At 41.6% G+C, this 11,900-nt stretch overlaps 1 protein-coding gene across 1 annotated transcript; it reads left to right on the forward strand.

The window, feature by feature from the left end:
• The first annotated feature begins 9,642 nt into the window (after positions 1-9,642).
• LOC137362330 (probable G-protein coupled receptor 139) lies at positions 9,643-11,655 on the forward strand. The gene is made up of 2 exons (XM_068026741.1): positions 9,643-9,739; positions 10,751-11,655. Exons 1-2 carry the CDS (start codon positions 9,643-9,645, stop codon positions 11,653-11,655), a joined length of 1,002 nt encoding a protein of 333 aa, XP_067882842.1.
• Positions 11,656-11,900: the final 245 nt, after the last annotated feature.

Consider the following 11,900-nt stretch of genomic DNA (forward strand, 5'->3'; position numbering starts at 1 on the left):
CATAAATGTGGGATACCCATTTAAATCAGTCATATGGCAGATTACAGCAGAGCAGGTTGCTTATATAGTTATGTACAGTTTCAAGACAGCACACGTTTCACGGCTTGGGGTGTTTGATAATTGTTCCTGAACTTCGACAAATGAATATAAAGGGATTTATGAAGCAGATTGATAGTCTTGCTGGGTTGATTCATTATCCTTAGTGGGGCTTTAAAGAGGGCTGTTTCTGACTGTTCCACTTTTCTCTCATTGGGGATGATTGGGTATATGTGGGGAGCAGCCTGGAAGCCTGCATATATTCGCTTATCATTATAATAGTCAATAAAACAAAACCAAGAAAATATGCAAACATTACTACTCTATGTAAATTTGCAAATGTATGAATATTTTCAAACTATTACCAAGTGTCATGGTCCCGTAGTTCTTTTTTCCTGGAATATACGGTTTGCCTTTCAGGCTTGCCAAGGATCAGCGTTGCTTTAAGAACCTGCATGGCTCAGGAGTTATAGAAAGGTGCATTTTCGTTGCTTTAGAAACAGCCGTTTGGAGACTGTGATTCAAAGGGTGCATTCTCGTTACCATAGATATAGCCACTGGGAGTGAGTCTCATGCGATACATTTGTTACAATTCAATTTTGAACTGGCTTTTAGTTGAACTCAGTTTGTTCTTACAGAACATACAGACAGAGACATACAGGCACAGCTGGTGTTGGCACCTGAGGAAAGAGATTTCAACCATTTAAACTGAAGGAATAGAATTTTAGTCTGTTTGATTGTTATCTGTCAAAATTCAAAGAAAAAGTCAAGTCAAAACAGAGGTCTCTGGTAATTTAAATTGAAGAAAGGAAAGCTGGATTGTGGAAATCTTTTATGCCTCAAAAAACTCTAAAGTCAGCTTGATTCTATTGAAAGTGCTTACAAGTCGTTAATTGTTAAAATTCACTGGAGACAGAAAGCATCACCTACTGCTGAAGTTAGACTATGGACTGTTCTACTGTGAAATAATATTTTTTTTACCGCCGCATCAGACGACTGTGAAGAACTTCAAGCAACATTTGACTTTAAAGTATAGAGGACTCTATTTTTTATTGTTTTTAAATGTTGTGTATATCTTCATTATGTATAAGAATTTAGTTCTTCGAATTAAAGAGTTAATTTGTTGATTAAAAGACACCTGGTTTCGTTAGCTTCATTCGGGGGTTAATAGATGGTACACTTCGGTTGGGTCTTTCCATAATTTGGAAAGTTTTAAATGATATGTTAGCCAGTGTGTGGAGTGACAGGATTACATGAGCAATGCTTTGGTCCCACCACAATCAGAATCGTATATTCTGATTGGGGGCATTGACTGGAGCGGTTGGTCTTGACACAAGTCAATAATGGAAAGCAAGAGAATTGTGAGTTGAACGTTTAAAAACAATACACCAATTTCTCCTCTCCTGAAGGTGCTGACAAAAATAACTTGTACTTATGTTGTGTTTTAAAGTAGTAAAATGCCCCAGGCGCTATAACAAATGAAATGTTGACACTGGGTCACTTAAGGAGATATTCGGACAAGTAAACTAGGTTTTATGGAGCATTCTAAAGGGGGAGAGAGAAGGAGAGGTGGAGAGGTTTGGGGAGGGAAATACAGGGCTTGGTGACGTGCAGTTCCATTGGCTCTCAGCTCTCTGGTATCTCATCCAAGAAGCGATCTGTCATGTTTGAGCCTGAACTGTCAGTGTTGGCAGGCTATTGAACCCAAGTGGAATCCCAGCCAAACATGATTTTTTTTCCATTTGAGAATGTTCCAGTAGGATGCAACTGGCTGGTATATTGCAAGTGGAGACTATAGGTGAACTTGTTATTTTTCATTCTCTGATCCAGAGATTCTGCGACCAATTATATAGCTGCTATCTCTGCTCCGCCTGAGCAGAACTAATAGAGTTACAAGTTAACCATGCCACTATAAAATAGAACCTGCAAAGATTTTCAAACCAATAAAACTGTATGAGGGAATGTGTTTTGCTACTGATAAATGTTGACATTTAATGGAGCCACGGTCAGTGATGCAGTATCGGATCGAAACAGACTTACACCCACAAAAATGCATGCAGCATCTACTCGGGGAGATAGGGTAAATGTGATTGGAGGCGGAGCGAGAGTGGCACTGAGGAATTTGGTGGTGCGCGGAACAAAGAATTTAAGGGGTGGAGTTGTGTCTGCAAGTGAACATCTGCATACGGGATGTGCTGGACTCAAGGAATTGGACAAGCTTCAGAGCTCCGGGAGAGATTTGAGCTTCAGAAGTCGAAAACACTGGAATCAGTGTTTAATGGTTGTGGGAGGTGGAGAGACTTGGGACAATCCCCCCGGCAGCTGGTCGGTCTGTGAAGGGAGGGACTGAGCTGGATGAAAGAGATGGGACCCCACACAGCGTCGGGCTGCTAGTCCTGGATGAGAGCGAGTCTCAAGAGTGCTCCTCATTCAGCAGCTCTGAGTTCCACCTATAATTCCACCTGGAATAGCCAAGAAAGACCCACAGTAATTGAAGGCCACACACGCAGTGGGCATAGCCCATCATTGCCAGATAAACACAGAGTCTGGAATGACGTTGATGAATGGATTTAGTCTCAATGGGCAGCTACTTCGTTCTTACCGGCAGGTTCACGATCCAGATTGAGTTATTGATCACATATATAAAGCGTGGCCAATGCCTTTAGCATTGGTTGATCCTCCTATATCAACATGGAAACAGCAGCTGAATTGGATATGTCCAGCTCAGTGGATAATGGATAAGAGGACATACTATTTTTATTGCATTTCACTGTTTGTTGAAATGAATGGATTTTCAAGATTATTTAATTTCTAAGCACTGACTTTCAAGCTGTCTGCATCCTTGCCGCTCATTTTGCATTTCATTTCCTCTCCTGAAAGTAAGCTTTTGTGACGGGAAAGAGGAAATAACAGTCCAAATGTGGGATGTATGAGGAGAGGTAGAATGGGGCGTGTGCGAGGATATGGAAAATTGGACATGTGAGAGGAAAGGTTGAATGGGATGTGTGTGAAGAAAGGGAGCAATGGAAGATGAACGGAGTGCTAGAATTAGGCCCATGAGAGAAGAGGGAGAATGAGGCGTGTGGAGGAGATGGGGGATGGGATGTGTGTGAGAAGGGTGAGAATTGGGCATGCGTATGGAGAGGGAGAAAGAGACGTGTGTGAGGACAGTGAGAATAGGCCTATGTGTAGACAGTGAGAATGGGACGTGTGTGAGGAGAGGGAGGATAGGTGTGTAAAATGATTAGGAGAATGGAACTTGTGTGAAGACATTGAGAAGGAACCTGTATTTGGCGAGGGGGACTTCCTGATAGTGTTATTGAATCTGATTGATATCAAACATTCCTTGAACTCTCTACTCAGGCAGGAACCCACAATTGTTGCTGAGGCCGTTCGGTTCCGGGAAACTACAAGATCCTCATTCAATTGGCAGGAAGCATTTGTCCGTTTCGCAGCCAATCATGTCCCTCTCTGTGATGGGCGATAAACTCCATCTCTTGGCTTGACTCTATATCCGTTTATCGCTCTCGCATTGCTGTTGAAGGAAACTTGATGTGTGCAAATTGGTTGCAGCCTTTGTTGCATCACAGAGGTGACGGTACTGCATTGAGTAGAAAGTGCTTTGGAATGGAAGGCAGAGAAAGGCGCGATAGGAATTCAAGTTTTTCTTTTATCTCGTGATTTCCACCTCTTACACAGTGATCAGCGCGATAGGCCTAAGAGTCAATGGATTTAGTTACTTGTGAATTAATAACTGCTTGATTTCTATCGGTTTCTTTTCTCACTCTTCAACCAAGGCCCCGCCTGCCCTCTCAGGTGGAAAACAAGATGCTACTGTCGCTCTACGGAAAACGTTTAAGGAAATAAATCATAATTCCATTGAAGAATAGAAGCTCCAGTTGAAAAGTGCCATCGCAATGCAAAATTGGACAAGTTAAGAATAATCACAGAGGCTACACAAATATTTAGTTTCTGTCTTCACATTGCAAGATTGAAAATGTTGACAATTGTAGGGAAAAAGGATCTAGTGAGTATGAGGAAATTAACACAATTAATATTCGTAGAGCAAACCGACTAGATGATTTAATATGACCAATAGCTGACAAATGCTTTGATAGTCTACAGGTGACTGCAAAGATGCTGGATGCATTGCTTTTAATCTCACACAATTTCCTATGTCCCAGTAAGTCCCCCGTGAATTCAAACGTAGTAAATGTAATGCCGTTATCCTAGAGAGAATGCAGATAGAAAGTATGGAACTATGGGCTAGTTCGGCTGAGATGAGTCCTCGGAAAAATGCTATAATATAATATTGCGTACGTGAAAGAATAAAAACAAGGTTGACAATCTTCTCGAGTTTTTAATGGGTGTAACTAATTCTGTAGATGAGGGATTATCAGTGGCTGCAGGATGCTTGGATTTTCAAACAGAATTTGATAAGATGCTACACAAGTGTTTCTTTCACAAGATTAGGTCTCATGGGATTGGGGGTGCGATACTTGTTTGAATTGAGGATTAGTTAGCCGCCAGAACGACAGAAAACAGAGAGTAGAAATAAATAAGTCAGTTCGGGGAGGGCAGGGTGTAACTATAAGAAAGCCACAAGAATCAGTGCTTGGACTTCAGCTATTTCCAATCTCTGTCAATAACTTAGATGACGGAACTGAATGTATTATATCCAAGATTGTTGACGATATAAAGTTAGCTGGGAAAGTAAGCTGTAAGGAGGAAGTAAAGTGTGCAAAATATTAAGCAAAGGTGAATTGATTGGGCAAGTAGTTGGCAGATAGAGCCAAAGTGGGGAAGTTTTAAATAATCCATTTTGGAAGGAAGAATAAAAATGCAGAATAGTTTTAGCAGCTCAGAGATAATAATTGTTGGTATTCAAAGGAATCTGGGAGTCCGTGCAAATGAATTATGGAACGTTAACAAGCGGGTACAGCAAGCTATTAGGAAGGCTACTGGTATGTTAGCCATTAATACAAGGAATTTAGAGTACAACAGCAAGAATGTCTTGCTGCAATTACATGCAGCTGTGGTGAGGCCACACAAGGAATACTGTTTTCTTCGTCCAAGGCAGACTGTACTTACCTTAGAGGGTTTGCAACGAAGGTTTACTCGATCGGTTGCTGGGATGAGGAGACTTTCCTAAGAGATGAGATTATGTAGAATGGGCTAAGGATATTCTCTACAGTTTGAAGGATTGAAAGATGATCTTATTGAAAGCTATACCATTCCTAGAAGGCGTTATACAGTAGATACTGAGAGGCTGCATATCTCGGCTGGGGTGTCCAGAACTAGAAGCCATAGTCTCAGGATAAGCAGTCGGCTATTTCGCACTGAGATGTGACACTTCTTCAATCAGAGTGTTGTGAAACTTTATTTCTTTATCCAAGAGAACTGTGCATGCACTGTCGATAAATATATTCAAACTGAGATCGATGGACTTTTGGGCACTGAGGGGAATCAAGGGGTGTGGTGAATAAGGCGGGAAAATGGAGTTGAGTTCGAAGATCAGCCATGTTTCTATTAAAGGAGGACAATGCGAGGGGCCAAAGTCCTACTCCTCCTGTTTCTTATATTTTTACCCAATGTCTCAAGTGAAGTAAAACTGTTAAACGAGTAACTAGATACTTATTTACCGATGGAGAAACAGTAAGGCGAAAAAAAACTAAAAAGCATTCTTTTGCGAAACGTCACGTTGAAGGTGAAAAACAAACTCGAGACACGGACGAGTATAAAACCCGCAATCTCCCGGTTACAGTACCTTACCACAAGGCCATGGCGCCTGTCTTCAACGCGAGCAGCAGACTCCTCGAGAGCAATTCCCGTTCATTTCACTTCTATTAAAACAGCACAGATATAAAGAAGGAACGTGGGAGCGGAAAGGATCAGCCTCATCTACATCGCCAGCATCATGAAATCTTTATTCAGACGTTACACCCCCATCCTTTGCGTTTACCCATAACCATTGCTCCTCAAAGGGAAAATCGTCGTTATTCCCCCTGCTGTTGGCAATGCCGAGACCTCAAGCAAAATACATCGGGTTGTTCAGTGGCCCGGATTCCCGCATAAAAGAAAAGACCCGAATCGGTGTCGAAATCATCGCCTTAAAAGTCAACTGGATATAAACTTGATCAGGAAAAGGGAGAAGAGATATAGAGATAACAACGGGAGTAAGGCTTGTACGATTAATTGGTTGGTTTTGTCAATGAGCTGACACAGGCAAGATGAGCCATTGATGGTCTCCTTCTATGTTTTATCTTTCTATGATTCCATGAATCTCTGATTCCACGCTGGAACACGGAAACAGATCCATTACTTACATCTGCATCACATTGATATTCAACGTGAAGGGAAGCTTCTGCATGTACTAACGTGGCTTCAAGTTGCAAGTTCATAAACTTAAGTGTCAATGGACGTGTGACCGCCGGTTATTTCGTTATAATTCAGTCTTTACCTGTCCCAGCTGCGGGAAAGAGCTGAATTCAAGAGGTGAGGTGTACCGACTGCCCTTCACATCATGGCAGCATTTGACCGAGCTTGGCATCAAGCAGCCCTGGTAAAACTGGAGTCAATGGTATACGGGGGCGGAGAGGATCTCACAACTGATTACAATCATAACTGGAACAAAGCAAGATAGTTGTGGCTGTTGGAAGCCAATCATGTCAGCCAAACAACGCTTCACGAGTTTCGTAAGGTAGTTCCCGAGCCCCAACCATCTTCAGCTGCTTCATCAATGACATTCCCTCCTTCTTAAAGTCAGACGTGGGCAATTTCGCTGATGATTGCACAATGTTCACTGCCATTTGCAGCACCTCCGATCCTCCATATCCATATGCAGCAATACAAGGACAACATTCAGGCTTGGGCTCATAACTGGCAAATAACTTTCACATCACACAAGTTCCAGGCATCACCACCTCCAACTAGAAAGAATCTAAACATCTCCCCTTGATATTCAATGGCATTACCATCGCTGAGTTCCCCACCATCAACATCCTCGGGTTCATCAATGGCAAGATATTTAACTGGACAATCCTGATAAATACTGTCCAAGGCCCCAAACCCTCCTTTTAGGTGAAGCAACGATTTACCTGTCCTTCATTCAATTTCGTATCCTGTATTCACTGCTCACAATGTGGTCTTCCTTACACTGGGGAGAACAAACACAGATTGGGTGACCGCTTTGCGGAATAACTCCGCTCCGTCTGAAAGCATGACCCCGAGCTTCATGTTGCTTTCCATTTCAACACCACCAGCAATCAGCCCCCCCACCGCACACTCCCCACCACCCACCCCCGGTCCCCCCAGCCCCCACTCCGTCCCTCATCACTCATGCCAACACATCCAACATATCTGTCCTGGGCTTGCTGCAGTTTTCCAGTGAACATCAATGCAAGCTCGAGGAACAGCATCTCATTTAAGGATTATGCACGCTACAGCCTGCCGGACTGAACATTGAGTTCAATCATTTCAAAGCATGACGGGACCCCCTTTTTATTTTTAATTTTGTTTATGTTATTTTAGTTTGGTACATCACTCCTTTTTTTTTACCATGTGCCGACCCACTTTTATCATGTTTCTGCTTTGGAATAGGGCTAGTTATTTTTCTGTTAATTAACACCTCTCTGTGCTAAAGCTTTGTCTTTCAGCACACCATTAACATACCGTTTTCCTTTGCTCCATGACCTTCAGGTCAGTCATTCCCTTTGACACTCTGCCCGATCAAGACATTCTCTTTTGTTATCTCATTCCCCACACCCCCTTTATTTGCTTAAAACCTATTTCATTTGTAACATTTTCCAATTCTGATGAAGGGTCATTGACTTGAAAGGTTAACATGGCTTCTCTCTACACAGATGCTGCCAGACCTGCTGAGTATTTCCAGCATTGCTTATTTTTATTACATATATATACTGTGTCTACAAAAACAGGTCAGAGGCTGCGAATTCTGTGGCAATTCTGTATTTCGAATCCTGACTCCACAAGGTTTGTCTGCCATCTGGAAGCCACAAGTCAGGGGTGTGATGGAATACTCTTCACTTGCCTGACACCATCCAGGGCAAAAAAGACCGCTTGATTGGCACCCCTTGAACATTCATTTCCTCCAGCACCAGCGCACAGTACGAGCATTGCGTAGGCATACAAGATGTGCTGCAGCAACTCGCCAATCCTCCTTCGACAGGACCTACCAAACTCTCAAGGTTTACCACAAAGAAAGGCAAGGCCAAGAGATAGATGAGAATATCACCACCTGAAGGTTTTCCTCCAAGCCAGATGCCATCCTAGCTTGGAACTGTATCGCTGATGCTTCAATGCCGTTGGGCCAAAAAACAGAACTCCAGGATAGCATTTTGGGTGTACCAACATCAGATGGAGTGCACCTGTTCAAGCAGGAGGCTCATCACCACCATCTCAATGGCAAGTAGGGATGGAAAACGAATGCTGGCCTCGCCAATGATCCTCACAACCCATGAAGGAATCAAAAAATGCACAATATGAGTGGAGTTAGCCAGTTTGCTCGGAATAATCGGGTACAACGCGGAACAATCTGTGAGCAGAGGGAGAGAGCCACAAGATTCGTAATCGAGAGCTAGACTGTTCCACCAGTTAGGAATTCACTAAAGGTCAGTCACACTTGTTGAGATAATCACCGTTTCATATTAATAAAACGCTGAAATTTGACACAACGATGATGACGTGCAAACATTTGATATGTTAGTTTCAAATCTGTCTCCCTGTTACTTAAACAAGAATATTAAACATTTAATTAAAATGCAGAAATATCACGCATCAACCATCTCTAAGACTCTGCACTTAATTGTGGCCAGCAATTGTAACAATATTGCTCGCATTATAAAGTGACTAATTTCCGTCCTTCCTTCCTTCCTTCCTACTTCATTGCACCCTTCCTTCCTTCCTTCCTTTCTGGATAACATACTTATTTTGACCACTATCATCAACTGGAATAGATGCTTCTCTGAAGCAGTTCATTTTATATAACAAGCAAACCACAATAAATGAACAAACTATATTTGAAAACTCTTGAAGCGAAAACAATATTGTGGAAGGTGGAAATCTGAATTATTAGTGAAAAATGCTGCATAAAATCAAAAAGCAAGAGGACAGTTTTGGAAGTTGCACCACAGCTATGGAGGGTCTGGTGAAAACTGGCAGTAATGTTATTATTTCAGATATTAAAATTGTTATGTTTTGCTTTTTGCTTAAGTTCTTTATTAGTTGTTGCTCTCTAATAGGAGCACACTTGTTTGGGTTTTTGGGTGATGACACTGTGCTAACCCAGTGTCTCACCGTTCTTTTTTTGAGAAAAGCCATCTGTGGAAATACTGCTTCGGATTGTGGGACTTGCAAGAGATTATGAAGATACAGCTTTAACCCGGTCTTCAGTGAATTCTTGGAGTGTTGACTTCATCTGTTTGTTCAGTGACTGTAAGTAATCCCAGGCAGCATTGGACCCAATTATCTCACCTAATGGATTTTTGTTTTCTCCGATAAAGAGTGGAGATCCTCTCAATGTGTCAATAGGAGAGTTTCTTCCAGTATCAACAGAAAATACTGTATTAACGACTCTTACCAGAAGGGATGTCGCTTAGTTTTCTGATAAAACTCAAAATTCTTTGGGCGCTTAATGATGTAGAAAATATATACTTCCCCATCTTGGCTGCGGTTGGTGTCCCGAGTAAGTTACAACCTGGAGCTGGTACTTCAGCAACTGGAGTTTAACAGCATGTAATATCATAGTCCGCACGTCCAGATCTTTAAATTAGAGCAGTGAATAGATGGGAAAGGTACTTCATTGGCTGTAAAGTGTTTTTCATGACTGGAGTTTCTCTTTTGTATCTATGGATGTGAGTTCTGACTTCTATCTTTCTCTTTCTTTCTTCCTTTCTTTCTTTCTTTCTTTCTTTCTTTCTTTCTTTCTTTCTTTCTTTCTTTCTTTCTTTCTTTCTTTCTTTCTTTCTCTCTTTCTTTCTTCCTTCCTTCTTTGCTACGATATTCTTTATTATCTCTCTTTTTCTTTCTTTTATCAGTTTATAATGCTATATTTATTTTTCTCAAAGTGTGTATTTGATGGTGACATGTGATCCATGGATGTCAACTCTCTTCACTAACAGCAACCAAATGATTATTGTGGTCATTATTTCGATTCTATTCAGTCAATGCTTAGTGGAAATCCAGAAAAATTCCCCCAACAAAGTGGTTCAGACGAGGTGAATTGAATGTTTCAAACCTCATATTGGTAGTTTTTCTGTCGGATCAAGGATCCGAGATGTGCAGATGGAGTTCAGATACAGATCAACTGGGAGCTAATTGAATGGCGAAACACGTCCAACTGGCTGAACATCATAACCACGCTCATGTGTTCAGATGGAAGTGCAGGTCCAGATTTTTTCCCTCTTTTTATTTAATCAAAATACAGTTGCTGTTTTCACCTTGTTTTATTCGAACCCGTTGCATCATTTAACTGCTGATTCATTGCTGATAACTCTGATTAAAAACTCTATATGCAGAATGTTCTGTCACAGGTAAGCTCATAGATTCCATCATCTGTCGTTCCGAATTTCAGTTTATGGTGACGGACGTGAATAGACATATTCCACATCCTGTTCTGTTATTTCACGAGAAACACATCGTACTGCTGTTATTCAGGTGTTTGATGAATAATTTCCCATTATTTTCTTGCGTACAGTTAACATGGTGACGATTGTGATCCTGTCTCGGGGAAAGTGTGGTCTCTCCAAATATGTCACCTACTATCTGGTTTCCATGGCAGTGGCGGATCTTTTGGTCGTTATTCTCGATCTGATCCGAAGGCAGATTCCAATTGTTTATCGGGAACAGTTTACTTTTCTGTATTACGTTAGAGTTTGTGATATCCACGCCGTCCTGCTTTATGCCGCCACAGACTGTTCTGTCTGGTTTACCGTCACTTTCTCCTTTGATCGATTTGTAGCCATTTGTTGTCAGAAGCTGAAAACAAAATATTGTACCCAGAAAACAGCCGCTGTGGTTCTCGGAACAGTGACTGTGCTGAGCTGTTTGAAAAACATTTTCTGGTATTTTCTGTATCAATCTACATATCTGCTGACGAACAGTCCTTGGTTTTGCACCTTGGCACCAGCTGAACGTCGATCACTGGCCTGGGCTGTTACTGAGTTAATGCATCATATTTTAACACCTTTTATTCCATTTATTTTGATTCTACTATTGAATGCACTGACGGTCAAAAACATTATCATCGCCAATACAGCCCGCAGGCGGTTCCGGAGTCGGAGCAGTGGGGAGAGTCCCATGGACCCAGAGATGGTGAACCAAAGAAAATCCATGATTTTACTGTTCGTTATATCGGGGAATTTCGTACTGTTATGGGTGGTGTTTATGATGTGCTCCATTTTGAAACGATTGGAATACTTTCTTTGGTACATGGTTACTGTTTCTCTGCCCACATTTGTTCAGGAAATAGGTTTCATGCTCCAGCTCTTGAGTTGTTGCACGAACACGTTTATTTATGCAGTGACCCAAAGAAAATTCAGACAGGAGTTGAGAAATGGAGTGAAATATCCTTTCACAATGATGGTCAAATTAATTCGATGAGAAGATCTCACAGCATCGACGGATGAATTTTCAGCCGAAGCCTGCTTTACACAATTGTACCAGACACAAATCCAGGGGAACTTGGGGAATGAACATTTAATGTGTTTTTTTTCCTTCTAAATGCACCATTAGCTCACATTGCCAGGAATCTTCAGTACCTCAGTGCTGAAAATTTTCTCTGACCTTTGCTTTATTTTGAAGTAACATGATTTGAAAGCCAGGACAGGATCAGGAAAAATGTAAAG

The sequence above is a fragment of the Heterodontus francisci genome, unplaced genomic scaffold (genome assembly GCF_036365525.1).
Source record: "Heterodontus francisci isolate sHetFra1 unplaced genomic scaffold, sHetFra1.hap1 HAP1_SCAFFOLD_70_2, whole genome shotgun sequence".
NCBI lineage: Eukaryota > Metazoa > Chordata > Chondrichthyes > Heterodontiformes > Heterodontidae > Heterodontus > Heterodontus francisci.